Genomic DNA, 25,019 nt, shown 5'->3' with positions numbered 1-25,019 from the left:
AATTAATCAACTACAACAACCAAAAAAAAGCCAATGATGTCATTTCACCTTTTATCAGTGCCAATCTAATAACCAACCTAGATATCAGTGCACCCCTAAAAATCATTACCATTTTCAACATAATCTTTATCCAATGAAGTAGAGAATTACTTAGGTCTTCATCTGAAGCGAGATCTACAAGGGCAGGACTCAATCATTACAATGCTTTATTGACAACTCTCCAGCACTCAACCACAAATGTAGCCTAATTCTGTATACAATTAGATCTTAGTTTTTTTTTCAACAGCGTTTTATTGGCAGTGGAAAATGCTTCAGTACTTTATTGAAAGAAAGCAATAAATAATACTGTGATAAAAATAGTCCAAAAGTACTTAGGCTGTACATATTTTGTTACACAAATCAGAAAATACATAAAAGATTAATAGAAAAAACAGAATAGTAACAATAAATCTCAGGTTGTACACGTAAATTAAAAGAACAGAAAAAAGAAGAAAAAAAGACATGCTATAATATTGTTGCATAATAAATAATGCACCGTGATCCGAACACATTTCTTGCTGGCTTTTTAATGTGCCATTTTAAATGGATACATTATCTACTCATACAGTCCATAATGGCTACAACCATCATAATTTTAAAAAACCTCTGGACACATTTTTAGAACAAGTTTACAAACAAATGCAAAAAGATGACTTACATATGAAAAATAAGGCCTTTATCAGAAGTTGCACTACTTTATTCTTCAGTATATTGTACCTTCATCTTCTTTTATTCCTTTTCTTTGACATGAGTCTGCAGTGCTTCATGATTGGTCCACTAAAAAGAGCTGCATCAGCGTCTTTCCACAAATGTTTTCAATCAAAAGGATATGGGAGGAAAAAGCACTTTCTGTGGTTTGTGGATTACTACCAGGAACTCATTAAAGTCTTTCTTCCTTGGTTGAGAGAAAACATTTCTTAAGTTTATGGCTTCTTGTTCAGTCATTGTGAAGATAGGTTACACAAAATACAACAGAGACTGAAAGTCCTGAAGGAGTTAACCAGTTCTAAAGTGTATTCCACAGTGTTCTACTGTTTCCCAGTTTTTAAAAATCAAGTTATATTTTAAATACTTAATTCATACTAGTTGATAGATTTTTCTATGTGAAAAAAGGTATTGCTCTGAACAGAAACCAAAAATCATGTACCATTCTTGTTTACTACAACATATGCTTGACTGAAAAAGGTGGGTTTATTTATTTCATTTCATTTTTAGAATTAGCTAACATTTTCAAAAGACAAAATATATACTGCTTGATGTCATACTTTTACAAAGGTATTAAAATCCTTTTCACCTTCAGTTTCATTATTAAAAAACAATGATAATTACAATAACTGCATAATTTACAAAAACCCTATATTACTTATAGGGGCATATACATACAAGCATTACAGTACATTCAGTTGGATAGACTAACAAATTAAGGATAAAAAAAAAAATCAGCAATGATTTCTTTTTATAGACTGAATACAAACAGAAACGTAAGTAATTATATAAATGAGAAGTCACATAAATATAAGAAACATTTAATTCTAAAATATTTTCTCTATGGTACTCATGAATTCATTTGCTAATTAAAAACTCTGTAATAAAATATTTCAAAGTGTCCATTTAACAATTATTAACAGATTAAAGATTCCAATGATTTCTAAAATATGGTCTGAGTTCAAAATGCTGCATATCACCGGTAGAAATAGTGTGGGTAAACTGTAAAACAAAACACAAAAAGAAAATCCTCTTACCATCAAAAGGCCAAAAAAACAAAAACAAAAACAAACTAAAAGAGCAACAACAAACCCAGCAAACATGCAAACATTGCATTCTAGGTTTTTCAGTTAAACTGCTTATTATTATGGCATTCATGCACTGAATTACTACTACAGCACCATGGGGACCAGGGTCCGCACAGGCCAGACCCGCCAGCAGAGCCATGCCATCGACCTTGCAGGGGTCTTCAGGGGTCTAAAAATTTGACAGCAGAGTGTTGGCAGCAATTGACTCTCCCCTGCCACCAAGTTTCCATACCCATGGAGAGGCCTGTGGGCCAAACAGCATGCTAGATCTGTGCACAGTGGTGGCCTGGGGCCTGTCCAGGGATACAGTGTTTCTAGTATACGATTTCCTTCCAGCTGGAGGCGGGGTGGCCTCCAATCCTGCACCTTGGGGCTAAGGGAAGCGTTGTGGAGCCTGATTCGACTAGCAGAACAACTCCAAGTCACTCATTTGGCCTGTACCAGCAAAAAAGTTAAGCACCATTGATGTAGGCAATTATATTGGTTTCCTATACTTTTCAGCTGAAATGTCTTCAGGCCACAAGCTAAATACCTTCAACTTACATTCATCAGAAAAAGTGTTTTAACAAAGAAATGTTTTAAAAATACCCAAGTTAAGCATCAATGGATCCATCTAATCTAAACTATTCTGTGTCTTTAGGACCTTCATTCTCAACATTCTTTACCAACAAGCTTCACCTTCAGCATTCTGCCATGCGTAAGAATGCCACTGTGGGCCAGATCAAAAGTCCATCTAGCTCACTATCCTGTCTCTGACAGTACAATTATTGGACACTTTAAAAAGAAGGAGTAGAGGGCCTGTGTAGAGCGATCCACCTCAACCCCCTCATCATGGGGGGGAAGGATATCTTGACTGTTGTTGGACCTACCCTACATAATCTTGACTAATTCTTTTTTGAACCCAGTTATCATGTTCCGTGACAATTATCTGTACAAGCTGTGTTACGTTAAAAAGAAACCTTCATGTTACTTGTTTTAAACCTACCACCCAATAAGTTCAGATGCCCATAGTTCTTGTATTATGAAAAGATGATTTTATAGACCTCTAGCATGCTCCATCCTTTACTCATTTCTTTTTCAAGCTGGAGTCCTGGTTTTTGCTTTTAAGTTTCTTCTCACAGGAAGGCCATTCCAAACCCTGATCATCTTTCTTACTTTCCGATAGTCCCAGTACCTTTTCTAGTTTGACTATAAGCTTTTTGAAAAATATATATAGTACTCAAGACATGGGCACTTACAGATTTAATATAATAGTACACTTTATAGTTTAAAACCCCAGCTATACTATGGAGATGTCTACTGCTGGGCCTAAAGTTCATGTAGATGGACCTCAGCTGATTAATTTGGGTACAGCTAATGTTGAGGCTGCAGTAGCAGAGAATGCAGCCAGGAATGCAAAATGTTCCTGAGAACCCAGGTAAAAACCAGGGCTGTTGGTTGCAGCATAAAGCACAACACAGGCTGTGACTGCAGCTAATGTGTGCATACTGAAGCTAGCTTTCTGCTGCAGGCCAGGTAAATGAATGAAATAAATGAAGGCTAGTTTCAAGGTAGCTACATTAGCTACTGACATGATAATGACTGCAAACACAGACATATCTCTGAAAATTTACCTACTATTATTGATGACTATTCATAATGACTTCCAGCAAGCTTGCACTGAAAGCATCTTAAACAGTATAGATCAGCAGCTGGCAGCCTTTAACAAGCTGCAGACCAGAACAATCTAGTATGATGCTGGCTGGGTGGCATGTCAGCAGCAGAGGGATTTGCCTGCTTCTGCATCAGGGACAGGCAGCTGGGAGCTGCACTTGTGTCATTGCCGCTTGCTGCAGTTCCTCCACCCCATAATCCCTACAGAAGCATCTTCCAGCAAGTGAGGAGCAGCACCACAACCCAGCAGCTGGAAGCCATGTCCTCATTGCCACCACTTCTCCCTGCCCCTGTACCCCTCCACCTTACAGCTGCTCTTATGCTGTAGCTAGGCAACAGGGGCCTAGGGGAGTGGCAGAAGTGGGGGCAAAGCTTCTAGTTGTCCAGCACAGTTCCTTGCTACCTGGCCCTACCATGGACACAGAAACAGGCAGAGTCTCTTATGACTCCATGGACCAGATCTAGCCTGCAGGCCACAACTAACCCTTGGTGGAGATAACACTCAGTATTCCTACTAGAAAAAGACAACAACTTGGAAGTGGTGGACTTAAAATCAGACTACTTCTGAAATTATCTGTTTTTCAAAATAGCAACTGAAAGGCTAATTTGGGATTTGTATTTTATACCCTAATACAGTTCCTCTTCTGAGTACTGGGTTCTCTGTATTGCAGTTGGAAGGTCTTTTCTGCATGCCTATTACAGCTGTGTATCTGGAAAACTACACGCCACACAGAAAATGTTTTGTGCACCTATGTATTAATAGGAATCAACATTTTCAGTAATTTCTCTTTTTCCCTCTCTATTCAATTCTGTTCATTCTTTCTTTCCACACTTTCCCATACCCTAACCTAACTTACTTAAAAGCTTCACCAAGCTTTTCAGGGCACTACCACAATGTCATAGAACCTGACCTATGGTTCCTGTTATCCATCCCCTCTTCATATGATTTAAGGAAATTTGAAGTCATGGAAGCTGCCTGAAAATGTAAATGCATATACTGTGTATCCTATTTGTTTGCTTTGTAGTCCATTAGGGCTGCAAAGGGTTACTTGCAAATATGTAGGGAAGAAGGCATTTTCAGATAGCCCTGTAAAGAGGTCATTGGCTTAGAACAAGTACATCCGAGGATAATGGGTTAAAAAGTTGGCATAGGGAACAGTTCATGTATGTAACCACAAAACTGATATAAGGTAGAAAAGCAGCGCTTTGAAGAGATGATCCCTAAAGAATACAAGCAAAGAAAGAAAAGGACTACTAGGATTCAGACTGAACCCCAGTCCCTAGTGTTCAGGGCCTCCAGAATAAGATAGGCCTATCTAAGCCTTTAAGGAAAATACATGTGTAGACAAATTCCACTGAAAATGCTTTTCCCTTGGTATAGCAAGCTTCTACTGTTGAACAAGTCAGGTCTCAAAAGAACCGACTAACCAAATTCCAAACCGACTAACCAAGGCAGACCTGCTAAGGAATCATAGCTGGTACACAACTATAAGTAAGAGAATCATGGGCTTCAATCTTAAAACGGTGGCAGAAACCCTCATTCATAGCCGGTAAAATGCACTCAGAAAATCAAGGCAAGGTTAGAAATACAGGTACCCCACCCATGACGCTCTATACTAGAAAGCTTCTCTTTTTTCTAGCAGACTATCCCTTATATTTACCTTTACAGTAACAACTCTCCCTCTCCATTTTTCCTTACTCCTCTAATATGGCTATCCTCTATCTACCAGCCATAGATGAAAGCAATATTATTCCGCCCTATAATACTTCAAAAAAAATCATATCTCCTGTCAAACTAAAGTTCATTTTTTCATTATTTATGAAGTCATAATTATTCTAAATGGACCAGATGGCACTATGGAGTCTTTCAGTGGAAAAAATGCATTTCATAATATAAAGAATGAACCAAATAATCTCCATTTTATTCTTTTTTTTTTTTTTGCAAAGAACCACCTGCAGTATTTTAAAGGAACATGCCATAACATTTGCTCTGCAAATTAACTTTTAAAATATTGCATAAATGACAGCCTTATCTACACTTACAGGGAACAGGCTCAGAAATCTCAATGTATTATTTTATATTGTAAACAGAAAAGTATTTTGTATTTAGCTATTAATAATTTTTGGAAAAGACTAATTTAATTTTAAGTTAAAAAGTTATTGGCTTTACTCTGTACCAGTCAATTTTACTTACCAACAGAAGGCTTTAACAGGAATAAGTCCTTACTGTGGCAGAATCCAATCTTTGTGTTCCTGATACATTGCCTGGTTTCAACAATCACAGGAGGAAGACATGCAGAACACAGCATGCATGTTAGTCTTAAAAACCAATCCACACAGCAGCATGATTGCAGCTACCATATAAATTCACTCTAAAAGGGTATAAGTTAGAAAAGCAAAACTCAAAACAACCCTGGGTTATATCTACTCTTAATGAGGCCCTTCATCAGTGGGCTGAATTATATTATTAACATAATTTCTGAAAACTTTTATTTCAATTGAAGTGGCTCACAAAAAAGCCATGCCTTTTACTGGTATGTATTTATATACACACTAGTACTAGAATTTATAAAGATAACATCAAATATGTACATAGTAACTATTTTCTTTCTTTTCCAATAACGAATTATTATTTTAATGAATTAAGAAACTGGCTTGACTGTATTTTTATTCATACAGATTAGAAAATTTACAGCCAGTGTCCATACCTTTAAGAAGGTACAAAATGTATGAAAAACAAACAAACAAGCATGTCACCTTGCTTCCAGTCAGATATATGGAAACTAAGTATTCCTAAGTAAGAAGCTTTTTTACAATTTTACTTAACAAACAAAGTGAAAAGGAACTGTGCGACTTGTAGAACATTCGCAAGTGATTACAAATATATAATTAAAATGAAAAGCTTTATACATACAAGCATGCGTAAGGCAGAAATATTCTGGATATGGAAATCACTACAAACAAATTCCAACATGCTCAACATAACAAAAAAGCTGTTTATGTACCATCAATTTGCATCTTCTTTGGCTGCATAGAGGGTGAAGACATTGAGGTGGTAACTCTGAAATTTGCAGGGAGAGTCTCTGCTGATCCAGCAGCTAAACCTCTTATGTCCTTTGGTCTAAACTTCTTTCTCCATGAAGGTGCTCGTCTAAAGCTTTTATCATCATCCTGTCAGATTGAGAAGTATCATCAGTAATTTTTAAAGCTGGCAATTGTGTCACAAGCTGAAGTTCAGGCAATGTCAGTAATGGAATAATAGGCATCATGGTCCAAATTTTCAGGGCTTGAGCCCTAGAATTTAGACCAGAGTTTGTGAATAAATCAAAATTAAACAGCTTCCACAAATCTGATCATTTAAATTTTTAGGTACCTAAATGGAAAGAAAACTTCTTTTTTTTAAAAAAAAACTTGTTATGCATACCAATTTTCCAGAATGGAGGCCCTTCAATTCCAAAAAGATCTGTGGAAACCAGTATGCTTAGCATCTCTTGGAAATGGCACTCACTATTTTCACTGTGCATTAATGTTTATTTACGCTTAAGAATTTATGATGTTAAAATGTTTTATAATCTTGCAGCAAAAAGTAAATGAAAATGTTGTAAGAGGGACAGATAATAAAATGTTTTAGGTGACTTTAACAGCCATTTGTGCAGGTTTTTTTGGTTTCTAATAAATAGTTACACCTATTTTGGTCTCAAATTCCACATTTGCTGGAGTACCTATATTGACATATAGCATAAGGATACAAAGATCACAGAAAATGGACTGACTTCTAAAAGAAAACAATACAAAACCTGAAGTGCAGAAGTTCTCTGTATATCCTCACCTATATACTGTTTCATTGAAAGTGAATAGATTTTTTTCAACTACTTGGAACAGAATGCACCCCCTATTTAAACAGTTTCTCCCTGGCAGCATATTCACATCTTAAACTATATTTGAATTGTGTGTGACACTGCACCCAGTAAATATGACTTTTTGTCACACCTATGAAATAATATCTGGTAAGAAAAAGATGCATATCACAGTTTGTATGTATTAATGAATGGTTTTTAATCCTCACTAAGTAGAATCCTGTGGTATCTCAGTGTTCATTACCAGATTCATCTAAGTTAACACCAAGGACTTGGAGAAGTCAAAGGTAGCTTGAAGCAACTATAGTAATTCCCTCTGCTGGGATTGCATGTTCCCTGTGGTGCTTCTGAGGTATACCATGGAATCTCATTCTGTCTCAATAGATAATTGTTTAGAATTTGTATTAAAATGTTTTCTAAGTTGGAAGAGGAGGAGATAAATGAAGCAGTTACGTAACACCTTTCTTTCTGAATGATTCCAGCCTACCTAAAAGATTTAAAAAAGAATAATTAGTTTACTAGCGAGGTGCAACCATCTCTTGTAGCTATTATGCTCCACTTCTACACAATATGCAATTATCCAAGCTGGAGTTCTGCCTGAAAGCTAGTGTCAGTACTTACAAAAAGTACCATCTGTGGTTACTAAAGCTATTTTTGGCAAGCCTGTGGGTTTTGTATCTTCTCTGAAAAAGAGACACTTCTCATCTAGAGTCCCTAGCAATCAGGGTATATTCTACTTGTTACATTACTTGCTACTGGTTACAACTACTGTACTAAGAAGTCAGGAGTTTTCTTTCAGTTTTACTTCAGACAATCCTATATAGTTCTGCTCTCCTTCCCACCCTCCAAGGGAAAGGGAGGGAGGGCAAGCATCTGCCTCCCTGTCAGTCCATCCATGGGTAAGCTGTCAGGGAGGCTTGCAGGCTGCCCTGCTCATATTGCTGCCTGGTGGCAACTGGGCCACAGCTGCCACTGTCAGTGTCTGCCCAGGTGGAGAGACAGTTGCTCTCTGCTCTCTTCAGCGACTTGCTCACCCTGTAAAGATCCCAGAGCACCTGCAGTCTGGAAGCCAGGCACACCACTGACGAGCACGCCTGGCTCTGTAGTTGCAAGCACTATGGGATTATTAATCGAACAGAAGCAGTTGAGCAGCAAGGTAGAGGGGGCTCCCTGTAAGTGGCAGCATGGGCTCACTGGGGGTGGGGTGGGTCTGTGCAGACTTTGCTGCAAACTTTGTAGCACTACAAACATAACACCTGCACACAACCTAAATTGCTGAAAGCAGGGCTCTAAAAACAATGCTAATATTCAAAACTAGAAAAAAAAAAAAAAGGCCTGACTCATTCCTATCTTCCTAGATATTACACGGCCTCAGAAGAGCATTTCAATGCTTTTCATACATCTCTGTACTCTGAGTCTTTAGAATACTCTAATATTAGATAACATCTTATTTTGCTGGATACAAGTGCTCAGTAAACATTCTCGCTACAGAACGTATTGGGAAAATCCACTTCCTCTGAGATGCTTTAAGTCAGGGGTGGCACAGGCAGCCTCTACATAGCATGCTTGTCCCCTCCCAGTTCTGCTGCAACATGGTGGCAAAAGCAGCATGAAGCAGAAAGCAGAGCAACGGATTGGATAGAGGAAAGGGATTGGAATGGCACTCGGGGAATGTGCACGGCTATTCTGTGGCATGGTTTTCAAAAAAGTTTGGCTCCCACTGTTTTAAATGGTCCTAAAATCCCTCCACAGGTTCAAACACAGAACAGTCATTTCTTAATAAAATATACTACTACTTTGTTCATCTGAGAAGATGAACGAACCCTCAATCAGACTGTTCGCTTAGGATGTGCTTTGACCTGAACATATGTATAATCCCATCCTCAGTAGGTTTCATTCTTGCTCTGTTTTCCAAATTTGATCATCTCACTTCTATCTTTTCATTTAACCATTCTGATCCTCTACACGTTGACCATGTTTTATAAGGTTATTAAATATTTTTATTGCTGCAAGTGACTTTTCTATGCAAGCAACCAAAATGTGATTGTACAATAAGCTTTATTAAACTCTCAATTTTAGAGCAAAACTGAGTCATGTCAATTCCACCTACATTGCTTTAAAATACCTTATCTTGCATTATGGGCCCTTTTACAGTACATTTACTGCATAAAATAATTAGTTACAAAAATTATGCAAGTTTAACAATCTTACCTATATTTATGCTTTGTAATTACAAAAAGGCCTACCAGAGAAAAAAAAATTCACAGGTTACAAATGAGGTACTTGGGAAGAGCTATCTGGGAGAAGCTTACTTAGCAATATCAATTTATACTCTACTAATAGTATATAACAATATATTCTGGTGTATTAATAGCTTAATTATTAAGAGGCTACTTTTGCAGAAGCCAAATTTCTTCACTGCAATAGAAGAAAGAGATTAGAATTCACACTTCTCCACAATGCAAAGTAGAACAGACCAATAGCTTAGACTTACTTCATCAAGTCTTCTGTCAGTGCCCATAACAAGAAGGTTATTGAATTCTTTCTCCAAAACAGCACGAGCCTAAATTTAAAAAAAACAAAACACAATGACATTAGTCTTGAAAGCCAGTAATACAAAATCATGTTATCACTTTAAAATTGCTACCATCTACACATTTTAAAATGAATTTGTTAACACTATTATTGCTTTAGTACAGCATTAATTTAGTCTTTGCCAAGTTACAGCAACTTACTTTCTAAAGAATTTAAACAGAATTAAATCCTGAAATGTAGTCATCAGCTAGACTTTCCTTATAATCATCATAAGCTAGACTCTCCCTACACCTGAAAAAAGGCATTTATGCCTGAAAGCTTACAAAGAACAATTTTTCCAACTATTTAGTCTAATAAAATATTAGACTAAGATTTATCCAAAGAATCTTGTCTGTCAAGATTTATCCAAAGAATCTGGTCTGTCATCAGCTACTGTATCTGTAATGGACAAACTCACATTATCAAACTGAAAATGAAAGTGACAATGAAACTTCTGGCAAAGAAAGTTTTTCTTTGTATTTGTAAAGCAAAAAAACATGTCACAGGTGCAATGAAAAATAAACAACTGATAAATAAAGGATACGTCAATTTAGAGAAGATAAACCAAAAGAAAACCAACTCGTTTGAAATACAAGGGTGAATCTAGGGAGGCTGCAAAGGTGTCATCACATCTCCCTTCCTCCACCACTACTGCCAATTTCCACAGCTGATCCAGACACAGGGGGAGCCCCAGAACCACTCCTGCCTTCTTTTGGCTGAGCTGCAGCTGGGCAGCATGCTGGGTTCAGAAGGGGACACTGGCAGCAGGGGTGTTCTTCTTTCTCTGCCTGCCCCCTGTTCCCCACCCCCCAACAGATGGCAGCAGGCACTGGAAGGAAGAACCCCTTCCTTCCCTCCCCTATCTCCTCCACTTCTGCAGGCACAGGGGGAACCACAGAGCCACTCCTGCCTCACTCCACCACAAGATTACAGAGACCAGCTGTGCAGGGTACCAGACCTGGCCAAGAGCAGTGGCAGCAGGCATGTCCCCTTTTACAGAGCCTGCTCCTTGCCAAGATCCCCAATGTCCTCAAGCCAGCCTCAGGGTGCCAGCCACATCTCACCCCTATGGTCTGAAAGGTGGTGTGCCACACCCCCTCTATCAGAATCCTAAAATCTCTCATGTTGAAATATAAGTTAATTAGAACGTACAGCATAAATAATAAAAAATATAAGAATTAAAAAAAAACAACGCTGGTATGCCTGACGGTATCTGGTAGAAGAGACTAAAAACAAGTTTCAAATATTTAAATTTCTGTATTTGTTTTCATAAAAACAACTAGACAGGATAGCATGTTTTATTAACACGTGTAGAAAGTCATGAAGTAACCATAAGCATTACCTGCGTGTTCTGAGTGGGTATTTGTAACAATAGAGCTAATGCATTATAATCAAAAGTTTCATCTAAGGCCACAAGTGCACCATGAACTCCACTTTCTATAAGGTTATTTGCATATTCTTTAAGACCAATTGACAGTACCCAGTGGATCATTCTGTCATTGCTCCAGACAAGTACATCTATAAGACAAAAACAAACCCATATATAAACATACAGTCACTAGTCTCATTTCATCTACAATTTACTGGTAGAGGGTCAGTCCGTCACTCAGGCAGTCAACAGTAAAGCCCCAACTATACCCTTATATGGTAACTTATTTAAATTTGACAGTTAGTTCATTTTATGCTACAGTTAAAATGGTCACAAAAAAAAAAGTACCAGAGCCAAAACAGAGGGTAGGTAACAGCAGGGGAACAGAAGCAGCAAAGGGCAGGTGCAGGGGGTGGGATGAAGGCAGCAGCTGTAGCTCTGAGAACAAAATCAGGTCACGGCTGGAATAAGAGTTGCAGCAGCTACTTGCAGCCCCCTCCCCCCCGACTCCTGTACTCAAATCCAAGACAAAGAACTCACCCCCCCTCACCCCCCCAACCCCAGCTGAAGGGGGAGATAAAGGGGAGGAGAAAGAAACTGTGTTTTATATTTGAGTAAATACAGTAACACAAGATTCCTCTCTAAAACAAGGGAGGAAACTTTTCTGTCGCACCCTTTACATATTGTAGCTTACTGAATGTTGTGCTTTAAGGTAGGACATTGGGTAGTGGTGGGAAATAGCTCAGCCACCTCTCCCACTCCCTCCCAATATACCTATTGTTTGTTTTTTTTAAAGAGAAAGAAAGATTTGTGACAGCAGTATAACCATTAAACTCCAGAGATAATATAACAGCAAAATTAGGACAATGAACACACCATTAGTTTCTTTAGTTCACACTTGGAAGTTTGGGGTTTGTTTTTTTTTAAATAAATATAAATGCCATGGCATATTTGAAACAACTTGTTTAAATATATCTGAGCTCTTGTGCATCCGCTTCCTGAACTCTGATGCTTCGTTCTTTCTATAAACATGATCTGTGGCTTTCTGCTACTTCTACTTTATGTAATTGAGTTAGTGCGGAGAGGAAAACTTAAATCACACATAGTAAACTGAAGAAAATGACCTAAAATGTTTCAAGTTTGGGGAGGACTTTCATAATAAAACTACTGTAAAGATTCTGCTATTAATATATACCCAATTTAAAAAAAAACATTTAAAAGAGAAAGGGAGGGGGGAAAAAAACACATTCTTATAATTGGCATATGCATAGTCATTCTGAATGTCAAGAGGGGAAGGAAAAGAAAGTATCTGAAGAGTTGGAGAGTAGTAACTGAGGCTTTTGACAATAGGGGAGGTACAAAAAATTATGAAAATCTGGATAGCTGATGCCCAAGATGGCGGTTAAGGCTTTTCGCATGGGGAAAAAAGATAAAACTCTCTCTCCTCTTCCCAAATAGAGGTTTATTTTCTTCTATGAGAGTGTTTAAGCCATTGCCCCATTTTTCTACTTCTGTTTCTATCCTCTGTTTTATGTTCATGAGTGAATCCAACAAATAGAAAAATGTCAGAGAGATGCTTGTCATTAAGATCAGTAATGCACTAGTTACTTATTCATGAACAGTAACACAGCCATTAGAATCCAGAGTTAATTTCAAAACAACACAGAAAAACATAATACAGAAAAATGGCCACAACTGTCAGTTTAGGTGTTGTCTTTTAAAATAAAATGTTATAAGTTTCTTTGGTTCACATATCCCAGATTACCTTCAGAACAATAAGGGGTGATTTTTTAAAAATAAGTAAAAGCTCAGGTTTTAACAGCTGTGTGCACATGGGTGATTCCATAGTCAATGAACTGTTGATGACAAGACCCTACTGTCAAACATCTTGCACCTGAAACTTCTATGACCCTGAGAAAGAGACGCCTTCCAAATTAAAGTAATTGTGTTTATTTAAATAATAAAAATTGAGTCATCTTATAATGAGATTAACCTTTTATTTCATTCTGGCTTTCTTCTCTTTTTCTTTCAAGTTCTTTTCGGTCATAATTTAGTCTTCGCAGACACATAATACCACACTGGAAACTATTCCTATTTAGAAAAGAAAACAGATGTCAGATAACAGCTGAAGTATATACACTGAGGAGTGTGATCTCATGAATATTTATTTTCTCTTTACCTGTGAAAACTGTCAACCATTTTAAGCTGCCCACGGAGATCTTTCTTAGTCAAGTGATCCAGCATTCTAGCATCAACGAGACATTCCATGAAGTAGCTGCGATACTGAGGGAGCCCCAAACTAGGGAGCCATTCATTACCAATCCACTCGTGGTTCATATCACCATATGCTAAAGTCTGTTTTTGAAAAGGTAAGATTTAAAAGTAAATTTACTCAATTCAAAAGGCAAAAAGATCCTAACTATAAGCTGTCCTTTGATAATTCAGAATTAAAGGAAAGGCAAAACTTATAACTAACTTATTAGTTTTGTAAAAAAAGAAGCTTTGAAAGGGTTGAGTTGAAATATGTCACTTTACTTTTTTTTTTTTTTTTTTTTTTAAATTAAAGAATCCTTAGGAAAAAAAAGGAGTATTGATATTCAGAATCAGTAAGTAAACTTTCCATTGACTTCTGGTCACTTTTTGATTAATTTGTTGCACATTCCTCAAATTCAGATCCTTCATGAGCCTTGGTATCATGACAATATAACTTAGAGCTTTATTTTCACAAGAGATGAATATACCATGTCTCATGAAAAAAAAATGAAAAAAACCCTATAAAAGTGGTATAGTATAGTTTTATATTTCTTATGACAAATCACAAAGTTAAAAAACACCACACTGTGGAATATGAACACATTAGGAGTTTTGTGGAATTTATGCTAGTTAAAAATAAATAAGTAAATAAATAAATAACCCCCCCATATGATATACCATGCTATGGACTCACAGCTTTAACTGCTACTCCTTATTCTACAAGGCATGGAACAGTCTTAAACAGTTCTACTGCAAGGTTTTCCAGATTTGTCCAAGAGGCAACTGGGAATTATACAACTAATCATGTTCTTCTACCTTTGAAAAGTCTACCCCCTAACTCCCCAGCATGTACTTTCATGAAAGGGGAAAAATAACAACTACCTTATTTACTTGAATACAAGATGAACCCTAATTAGGATTCTACAAATGCAAAATGTATACACACTGGTTATAAATTTCCAGATGCAGAATCTAATTATTGGAGGTTGGCCATGAATTTGTCTTCCCTGTCATAGCAGCGGGAGAGGGACAAATCTGGAAGGTCAGATTTACCTTTTCCCACCCAACTTCTCCCTGCAGTCCCTTTCCCCCTGTACCATCAGATCCTGCTCTCCACAAGTACACAGAAGTGAGGGGCAAATTTGAAAAACACTGGCCTTGAAATAAATATGCTTCTAGTATTTTTCATATAGTACCCACAGACTTAGTTCCTCCAGAATTGATACATTTTATCTTTTTGAAACTGCCTGAAGCATACCTGTACTAAAACTTGAAGCAGTTTTAAGTAACACTTTGGCACCTACTTATATATAGTGCAAACGATGCCTGACATTAGTCCAAAGCCAGAAGGCTCATGATTTACCATACAGTTCACTGGGCTGGGCCCCAACAGAGTCAACAGCATTTTAAGCCATGGTGACCCCACAGCTCAGCACTGCTCAGTATGTGCGTTTTCCAGATAACCCCCACAAAAGAGCCATCTGCCAATTAGCCCCACCCCCATCATGACTGGAACCAGATGTTCTCATCATGAGTCCTAAGAGCCTCCAAAAATGTGTATGCAGTTGTAGCGGAGGGCGACCTGGTCCAGCTCTACCTTATGGAGGACAGGGCCACACTAACCAAATGTGATAGGCTGAGGAAGTGACAGAGGGATTTGGGTGAACTGTTTGGGACCCCATTCAATGATGTTTGTCAGACTTTGAAAAAACTGTGAAGAGGAAGGCAAAAGTTATTTAAGGTAGTTGCTCACCATGACTTGGAAAAGTCAGTGGTGAACGGGAGTATGCTCAATGGCAACTGCCATTTATCTTATTCAGATGGGACGCACTAATTTATCCTGATACCTTATCACTGGCATCTGGACCCATCAGCCAAGATTAAATGTAGCTTTTTGCACCAAAGGGAGGCTTCCTCTGGTCCTTCTGGTGCTGGCCTGGTATTGTAGGACCTCCAGGCCTGGTGCTAGTTCCCTGTGGACTGAACTCCCGCCAATGTGGAACATGGCCATGTGTTTTACAGGCATGGACAGTGTGGACTGCATTCAATCAACTTTATGGTTAGTTTCCATTATTAAGCAAATGCTGCTTTTGGCAGTAGTTTAATGATAGGCAAAGTGTATAATGAGGTTTCTTTGCACGTAGCTATAAGCAAATGGGCTTTTTCCCTTGAGGACGAAAAAGCCCTGGGTGGGGGGAGGGCTCATCTCGTATTCAATAAATACAGTATTATCATTTCCATAAGAACTCTGTGCTAGTCTAGCCAAGAAATGAGATGCAGTACAATTCAAATATATGGGTCAGACAGCAGCCTTTGTCAGTTACAAAATTTACCATTTCTTATACATAAAGGAGGATTGACTATACTTCTGGACACTTATCCATCCTTACTTTAAAAGGTACAAAGAGGATGTATCAGAGCTTTGAGGCAAAGCAGTTGTCCAACATGGACTACACAGGTAACACAAAAATATGCTGGGCTTGGACTGCTGAGCATCCCTGAAGGATAGTGATTATGCTAGTGATGAGGCTGAATAAGGTTCCTATAGCAGGCAGGTATTTTTCTTGAACCATTAACATGCCACAAGCCTTCAGGCTTTAGAGACCGAAGTTATTTTGTTTTAAAAATGGTTTTCTGACATTGTAGTTTGAACAAAAAAACAAATCCAATGTCACAGACATCAGTTAAGTAATAGTTTTCCTATTTTTTGTGATATTGCAAACTAGAGAACAAGTACATCAGATGACTAACCATAACACTGGCCATAATAGGCCAGGAAGCATCTGAGGCACAGATGTGTGTGGCATATTTTCCTGGACCAACTACTTAGCTGGGAGAACTGTTGGACAATATTTTAGGTATTAAATGCCCTTCCTTGGTTTGCACTTCCTGAGTAAGGGTACTTGATGCCTAAGAACCTGCCCAAGAGCTATCCCAGTTATAGACTGGTCCAATAAAGATAAACAAACATTCTAACAATAGCAGTATGTTTAATGTTTTATTCAGTAGTTTTAGTAATAAGAGAAAACACAATAATATTTTTTTATTTATAGTCTCTGTGGTGCCCGCTGCATGGCAATTAACTCCTGCCCCCAGTTTTTCAAATTTGAGCATGATGTGTCGGCAGGTCTTAAAGAACTATAACATACCTTGATGGTTCACTAGTAGACTTTTTCACATATGCATTGATGGTTTAAAAGCTTTTTACTATCGATAAAAACTATATTATAAAAATACACACCAAAAAAAAGATTTTTCGTGCTCTAATTGCATATGGTTTACTTATATAGTATAATATATTGCGTAAAATTTCCAACCTGAGCCCAGCTTCCCTCCTCATCTTCCTGATGTTATGTGGTTAGAAAAGCAAAAGAACACACAAATGTTAGTATTTAAATTTAGTAACAAAACTATTTCGAAGGTATAGAAGAATTGAATCAACTATGACGCACTAAAAAGAGCTAAAGAATGCAAGTACCATGCATTAAAAACAAAGAAAAACCCCAAAATCAGTTTTCATGGAAATAGGAAAACCCTTGTACTGATTAGATTTTCTGTAAAGGGGAAAAAAAATGTTTACAAACCACTGAACTGGCCTCCACAGCACAATAAGTAAAGAATTTGGTAATCCCCACTTATGAAATCTAGAAAAGAGTTCTCCAAACATTTTGCCTATATTAAGAATCGAGATTTCTTTTCCCCCTACTGAAAAAGCATAACACGATGCAATTTATAATTTCACAAAAAGTTAGTAACTAAAGAAAGTTATAATCCTAAAGAATTTAACTTGCTTTAAAACTGTTATTATTTTAAGAGATTAAGAGAGACACGATTCAAGCATTCGAAAAAGTTGAAAAAGCACTCTAAAGAACAGAAGTGGCAGTGCTGTAACTAACCGTTTGTGGTGTGGCTGTAAGATTTTCCATTTCTTCATGTGTTACCCAGACATTTCCCGTAGTCTAATATGACCCCACAGTGAATCAATCACATCCAGTGAAAGGAAAGCAGTAACGAAGAGGAAAGGTTGCAGAATATATAAGCAATAGGTACATATAAGGAGCAGGCATGGGCAAAAGCAATGGTTTCTAAAGTTTTACATTTAACATTTATTTAAAATGATAATGAAGAATAAAAGCCCACTGACATGGACACCTCCCTTCAGAGATCATTTAACAAACCATGAAGTGCATTAAGTAGATTTTATCAATGTAATCATAAATTCTGACAACTACTGTAATCTAAGATATACAATGACCTAAGCTTGTTCTAAATTAGCTGGCTCACAGCAGCACAACCCAAAATGATATTCTGGATAGCACTGCATAGTTAGCTATATAGTGTTATGCAAAAAAATTCAAAAGTATCTAAATAATTCCTGCCCTCATTTTATCATCTATTTGTTCTTGGCTATACAATTTCTGTCAGTGTGCCTCTGGCCAATATTCTAACAAAACTCAAGCAACAGATTCTTCTACGTCTGTACATTCATAAGCTCTCTTTTATTCAATCTTTTCACTGGAAACACAGATTTTGATCTACTAGATGTGTCACATGCGCTTTAGCAGAATTATCAATAAACAAACAATTTTGACTTTCCACACAGATAGGTAACTCCATTCAAAGGTTTACAGAAAAAACAATACAATAAAGTCAAATTAATCCTCTGAACTTGGGACCTATACGAATCCCCTTTACAGTGAACAGAAGATCAGGTGCGGTATGGTGAAGATCAGGAATGCATGATGAGACCCTGCATGAGACTGCACTTACACTCATTTGAGAATCTACTGCAGTCATATATAGCAACAGAACTTGATCTTGGTCAAAAAGCCGAGATACCATTACTACTGCAGTTCTTCCACATCTGTATAAATCTATTAGCAAATTTCCATCTAATTGGAATCGTCTATGAAGAATCTACACTTCAAATTAGAGAACTGTTTATATTTTCAGATACACTGTGGCATTATGGAAACCACAGTGTTTAATAACTCTCATCTTCTGATAAACTGTTCTACTTTTGTTAGGAGTTGGTAGCAGCTGCATGAACAAATTTCTCTGCAGCAGTTGTTTATTTCCTTATAGGATATTGCAGCCATGTACAGATACGGGACACTGCAGTCAACAAGGGTTTATCTACATGATACAGTTTGTAGGATCAGAGCAAAAATAACCTGGGACTGAGATGCTTTCACGCCTCAAAACTGTATCAGCCCTTTTATTCGCTTAGTAGTTTATTTTTTGAACCACATACACTTTGATAGCACTCTATCTTTCTGAGATCGTAAATTAAAAATTGCTCCTTGATTTACAATTTATTTCGGCCAACAATACTTGCAAAAGAAATCTGTCAAATTACACGTTTTCTAAATACTTCAGCTGACACTGACAAGTGCTGAGCTGAAAACCAGCTCACCTACTAAAAATCCAATGCATTTCTTTACTTATCTACAGTATTGTATAGCATTTGCTTTACATTACTAAATGTTTTAGCAACGAACGGATTATAAAATCTTACAACTGTTATTTGACATGAAAAAGAAAATTATCTACTTGTGCTGCTGCTCAATTTAATTTATGAAGCCTCAACATTTACTAAAGCAAAATATGTTTTCTTCTGTTTCAATAGTGATTTTTCTCCTACAATGTATTAAGTTACTTCCAATGATTCTTACCGTTCGTGATGTAGGAGGGGCAGATGGACTTGTTAGGGACATGATCTCTTGAATGGCAAGCCTCAGTTTCAATCTGTGTAGAGGATTACTGATTCCAATTTCACGCTGTATTTCTGTATCAGACAAGGCTGACATGATAGCACCACTTTTCACATTTGCTCGACAAGCAGCCACATACCACGCTGGCATTCCCACCCATAACTGGCAAACAAAAAACAGGATACAAATGGAATTTTATATTTTTCCCCCAAATCTTAAGCTACAAGACTACACAGAATAGTTTACAATTAAAAGGGATTGTTTACCTCTAACCACACAACTACAGTAGGTCCATCCCATTGTGCAAAAGGTAGACCTTGCCTTCTAGCTTCTTCAAGCAATTCATGCCTAAAATATAGCAGTAGTTATTATAAGGAACAGAATATATTAGGGTGAATAGTAAATTTAAATGAATTTCACTGATTCACGTAATTATTTTCCTCCTCCACCTTTTTTCCTTCTTTTAGTAATCTTTTTAGGTAACTTACATAACCTCAGGAAGAGCCAGTCATAACAAACGCTGAATTGCATGCATCGTGTTATAACGTTATCAGAGATGAAATTTCAGAAATACTGCACCCTACTTTCTGGAACTGGAAGATCCTCAATGTTGACAGAGGGTCACAATCCTCTTACCCTATTTCTAAGTGAGGGGGTTTCAATTAATTGTGAGGCAGATTACAAGGACTACTGATATCCAAGGCTGAGAGCCACTAATTCATTCTAGTGAGACATTGGTCAGACATTTAAAATAGACATTACATACTCTTAGTGCAGCAAAACTGCTTTATTCCCTTGTAAAAGATTACTCTGATTCACCAATACAACATATTGCTCTTAGTATAGCGGCGTAGTAATAAATACTTTACTTTTAAAAATATTAGGCAGATTTTCTGGGGGGGGGGGGAAAAAGAAAAAAAAAAATCAGATGTGCTTCTTAATTTTTTCCCCATTTATAATTAATTGTACATGTCAGATACACATGAACATCCTTTTCTGCCAAAAAATTTCTTCAGGGGAGAATTTTCATGCATCTGAAAGCACAATTTGGACAAATCTGTTTAGCATTTAAATGCTAATATACTCCATTTTAAAAGAGTAAAAAAAAAAAAAAAAAAAAATGAATAAGGTGGACTAGTCAGAGATTCTAATGTCTATACTAAAGTAACTGTAAACCAGTATTTGTGAAAACAATATCCAAAGAAGTAGTTCCAGGCTATGATTTCACTACAGTTATATTTTTTACCTGGGAAAATGTATGCAACACCTTATATAAACAGATTCAGTTTTAAAGTGTTAAGACTACAGTAGTGGTTTCTCCTCTGCAGGGAAACTATGAACATAGAATGAACAGTATAATCTTAATTATTTGCATAAAAACATTGTATGAGCTACAAGGACAGCTGAAGGGGTTGCAAAAGGTGGCAATCAACTTCTATCATGACTAAACCACAGGCAGACAGGAAGACAACTGTCATTATGTGAAAATGATTACATGTAAATACTGCCAAGTACCTGCATAAAGGTAGAAGTGGAAAAAAAAATCTAATGAAAATTTAAATTTGGGCTGACAGCATGACTCTATGAGTTGATGGTGTAAGTTTTTCCTCTCCCTCTCAAAATTAGAGCTAGGTCTTATTTGACGACTTGTGCCAAAACACTTCAGTTATTTTCCCCTCTTCCTTGGTCATCCTAGCTTATAAAAGTCAGGCAACTCCTGTTCGTGTATTTATGCATTTTATTTATTTTTAAAATATAAATATTTCACCCAGAAATTTCTTTAGTTTCATAGATGCTAGGGTCAGAAGGGACCTCAACCGATCAAGTCTGACCCCCTGCCTCGGCAGGAGAGTACCTATCCAGCCTTCTCTTAAAGACCCCCGAGGTAGGGGAGACCACCACCTCCCTTGGAAGCCCATTCCAAATTTTGGTATCCTTACTGTGAAGAAGTTTTTCCTGATATCTAGCCTAAATCTGCTCTTTGCCAGTTTGTGACCATTGTTCCTTGTTACCTCAAGAGGTGCCCTGCTGAAGAGAGCATCTCCGATCCTTTGCTGCGTCCCCCCAATGAATTTGTAGGCGGCCACAAGATCACCTCTCAGCCTTCTCTTGCAGAGGCTGAAGGTGTCCAGGTCCCTCAGTCTCTCCTCACAGGGCTTGTTCTGTAAGCCCCTAACCACATGAGTGGCTCTTCTCTGGACCCTCTTGAGTCTATCAACATTCTTCTTGAAGTACGACACCCAAAACTGAATGGAGTACTCCAACTGTGGTCTGACCAATGCCACATAGAGGGGAAATATCACCTCCTTTGTTCTATTTGTCACATATCTGCTGATTCATTATAAAGTGCGGTTAGCTTTGCTGATGATTTAGTAACACTGACAACTCATGTTCATCTTGGAATCCACTATGACCCCGAGATCCCTTTCAGCTTGTGCTGCTGAGAGGGTCACTTCCCAGCCAGTAGGTGTGCTAGATATTTTTGCACCCTAGGTGCAGCACTCTGCACTTGTCCTTGTTATACTGCATCCTACTGTGTTCTGCCCACTTTTCCAACCTGTTCAGTCTGCCTGCAATCATTCCCTACGCTCCAGAGCGCGCACTTCACCCCACAATTTAGTACTGTCCGCAAACTTGGACAGAGTACACTTCACAGCCACATCCAAGTCACCAATGAAGATATTGAAGAGTACAGGTCCAAGGACCGAACCATACTATACTAGTTATTTATCTGTCTCTAATATAGTATTGAAAATAAAAAGTTTGCAACAGCAAGATGCAGTACTTCTTGACTCTTTCTATTTTTAACTATTAAAGTCAACAGCAGTGTCCACACTTAAGGAACTATGAAAATCAGAGGTCTTAAAAGATTACCACACAAGACAGATTTTGAGAGTGCTTACTTATAGACCCTTGTAGTTTTACCTTTCATAAGATTATTTTAAAGTAGCATAATTATGCTCAGGGTACACAGAAGCTTCACATATCAACATCTTAGGATTCCAGTACACAAAAAGACTATCCCAGATGAAAAACAGACACTGCCATCACTCATTTTAAGTTCCTCCCATGTCTTTCCACCTACAGACTACAGGCTCCACAGGAGGACCTCGTTCTCAAATGGGTACAGTAACTGGTATGCAATTAATTAGTTTAAAGAATCAACTTTAAGAACAAAGAGTAAAGCCTCACATTATGCCTCAAGTGCAGTTACTATTCCAAACCATATGAATTTCCAAATACATGTTTAATTAGTTACGTATTGCCCCATAAACCTATCGCTCTCCCTTCTTTACCTTTCTTTATGAAAACCCAGCCTTTCTGGATTTTCCAGCTAGGACATAAAAGTTAAAATAAAAAGTCACCAGGAGATTATAAAATCTGTGCATTTCCTATTGAATAACTTTCCAATAATCCTATGCCACTGTTACGCCTACTTAATAAAAATACATGAATATAGCTGTCAAATTATTGTAAATAAGGAATTAAAATTAGTCTTACTTGCAGAATGGAGGGTAACATGGGTATTATGTTTTTTTATTACAATGTGGATTAAGCAGAAAGAGTATGAAGGTCTTATGCGATAAAGCACAATAGCCTAATTTGCAAATAGACAGCCATAACACTGAAAAAAGAAAAAAAATCTAATACCATTAAATAGCTTTCTAAAATACAACTGAAGTTCAAGTTTTAAGTAATGCTGTATAATAATTTAAATTAAATAGCAAGTACTTCACAGTGCAAGACAAGATATTGACAGAAATATTATAAAGCCATTTGATTAAGTATCATTGGTCTTTCACTATGAATACTTTAGCAAAGTGTTTACTGCCTAACATCTCCTTTTGTGGGGGAAATGAAAAGCACATAAATGTATTGAATAAACAGAGCACTTAATACACCAATTAGAATTTTCAAACAAAAAAATTCTCATACACCCACAACAATCCTGATAAAATAAAAATAAACTTACCCTGATTTTGCACTACCACATCAAATGGTAAATAAAAGAAAAATAAAAAAAAAAAATAAAGGAAAAAACATAAAACTAAGATGAAACTGAACTCAAAATACAGACAAAAATATAAACATATTTAAATACTGTAACTGAATTTTTAAATACAAAAGAAGATTGTATGCATGACTTCAAATAAAGCAGTAACAAAGCCTGCATATATTTGAGTGTGACTGCAGAAATTACGAAGATGACATGATACAGGGGAAAGATGCATATAAAATAGCTATTTAATAATTGGTACTATATTTGATGTTTATTGTAGGATATAGAAAATAAACAATTCTTATTCCATTTAATAAAAGCTACCTTTCTGAAGGCACTAGTGCAACTGAGGGAAGAAAGAGGAAGTAGACCCATACCGGAGCCCTAGATGTCACCTTTTGGGGGTGGGACAGGACAGCTACAAAAACAGGTGCGACCATGGAAACAGGTAATTGTGCCTCTGTGATCAGCACTGCAAAAGCCACTGCTATTCCAGTAGTTGAGCAGCTGCCCAAGGTACAGAGCTGCCTGGCTACCCTTCTGCCTAAAGGTGTTACTTATGTTTATGAATTATTTTTAAAATGCAACGTGGAAAAAGTTGTTGACCCAGTCTGATATTATTCACCATTATGTTTTTGAAACTGAGCAGTTAGCCTTGAGAACTTGCTCAGATTTTTTTTTTTTTTTTTTAAATGGCCAGAGCAAACTGCAAATCACTGTAGTTTGGGGGAAGGAGGGTTAGTTTATGGTTGTTGTTTTTTGTGACATGACTATCTCCATAAAGCCAACATAGGATATTCTTTTGATATTTCATACATATTTTTCTTCCTTGTATTCAGTGAATGCATATTGTCAGGATTTTGTAACAGAATAAAAACTATTGTGCTAGGTCTATAAAAATACTAGATCTTAACACACACACAGGACTAAGGGTACTACACTTTGCCCCTCGCAGGCAGTAAAATTAAAAATAAACTATACGATTGGGGGATTTTTTTGTTTGTTTTTTTTTACATCTACAAAGTCTTACTATCATAGCCTAAAACTTTGCAGGAATAAATCTTATTAATATGAAAAAATCACTATAAAACCCACATCAGATGGAGCAGTAAAGCAAATAACACTGTTCAACATCACTGGATGTTCAGAATGAAGAATTCTAGTACAAGACAGATCACGATGTCTTGAAGTTTGGTCTTAGGCAAATCATCGAACCTCCAACAATAATTTCACCATTTCTCTATTACACATGTAATTGCTATTCAGCACAATAAGTGGTTGATAGCCAATAATCTGAAAACAGATGGTATAGTTTTTAAACAATGACAACACTAAAAGACGCAGTCATTTGCAAAAGAAAGTTCTGAGATTTTTCCTGGAAATCTTTTTCCTGTGGCTTTTGTTTATTTTTAACCAGAGGTCAAGCAGAATAGTAATAATATGAACGTAAAAAAAAAAAAAAAAAAACGTTCATGTTCTAAGTGCGATTCCTCACTCAAAGTGAAAACTACAGTCCAACTATGGAGTCGGATGGTAAAAGCACACAGCTGTTATTAGCAGTAAAACTGATGAGCCTGCCCAAAATAGCCAGCACAATTAACACAGGATAAACGATGCCTATACCACTGAAACCTAGCAGGATGACAAATGGCTGATGATACATTCTGGATATAAACAGCTGCCTGCATTATTATTCCTGGGTGTTTTAAGTGGTAGGGAACCCTAAAATAAGGAAACTTCTCAAATCCCCCCCAAAAGCAAATAGGA

The 25,019-nt window shown here is 37.1% G+C and overlaps 1 protein-coding gene across 8 annotated transcripts in view; it reads right to left on the bottom strand.

The window, feature by feature from the left end:
• Nucleotides 1-191: 191 nt before the first annotated feature.
• The window catches only part of PPFIA1 (PTPRF interacting protein alpha 1), a 91,058-nt gene continuing 66,230 nt past the window's right edge, over nt 192-25,019 (bottom strand). For 3 of the 8 annotated variants that reach the window (XM_019551627.1, XM_019551630.1, XM_019551634.1), the window contains 12 exons: nt 23,226-23,237; nt 19,519-19,600; nt 19,214-19,414; nt 17,435-17,497; nt 16,856-16,882; nt 13,465-13,640; nt 13,279-13,376; nt 11,259-11,434; nt 9,837-9,905; nt 6,491-6,656; nt 5,680-5,750; nt 192-1,746 (listed from right to left, as the gene is read on the bottom strand). In XM_019551627.1, coding sequence (XP_019407172.1) covers nt 5,692-5,750; nt 6,491-6,656; nt 9,837-9,905; nt 11,259-11,434; nt 13,279-13,376; nt 13,465-13,640; nt 16,856-16,882; nt 17,435-17,497; nt 19,214-19,414; nt 19,519-19,600; nt 23,226-23,237 — 1,129 coding nt within the window. In that variant the 3' untranslated portion in view covers nt 192-1,746; nt 5,680-5,691. The remainder of the gene's footprint in view (nt 1,747-5,679; nt 5,751-6,490; nt 6,657-9,836; nt 9,906-11,258; nt 11,435-13,278; nt 13,377-13,464; nt 13,641-16,855; nt 16,883-17,434; nt 17,498-19,213; nt 19,415-19,518; nt 19,601-23,225; nt 23,238-25,019) is intronic. The other 5 variants (XM_019551629.1, XM_019551628.1, XM_019551632.1 and 2 more) reach the window with 5 other exon arrangements.

The sequence above is a fragment of the Crocodylus porosus genome, unplaced genomic scaffold, assembly GCF_001723895.1.
Source record: "Crocodylus porosus isolate Cpor-Errol unplaced genomic scaffold, CroPor_comp1, whole genome shotgun sequence".
NCBI lineage: Eukaryota > Metazoa > Chordata > Crocodylia > Crocodylidae > Crocodylus > Crocodylus porosus.
Note: the sequence above shows the minus strand (reverse complement) of the source record. Positions and strands in the feature narration are given on the sequence as shown.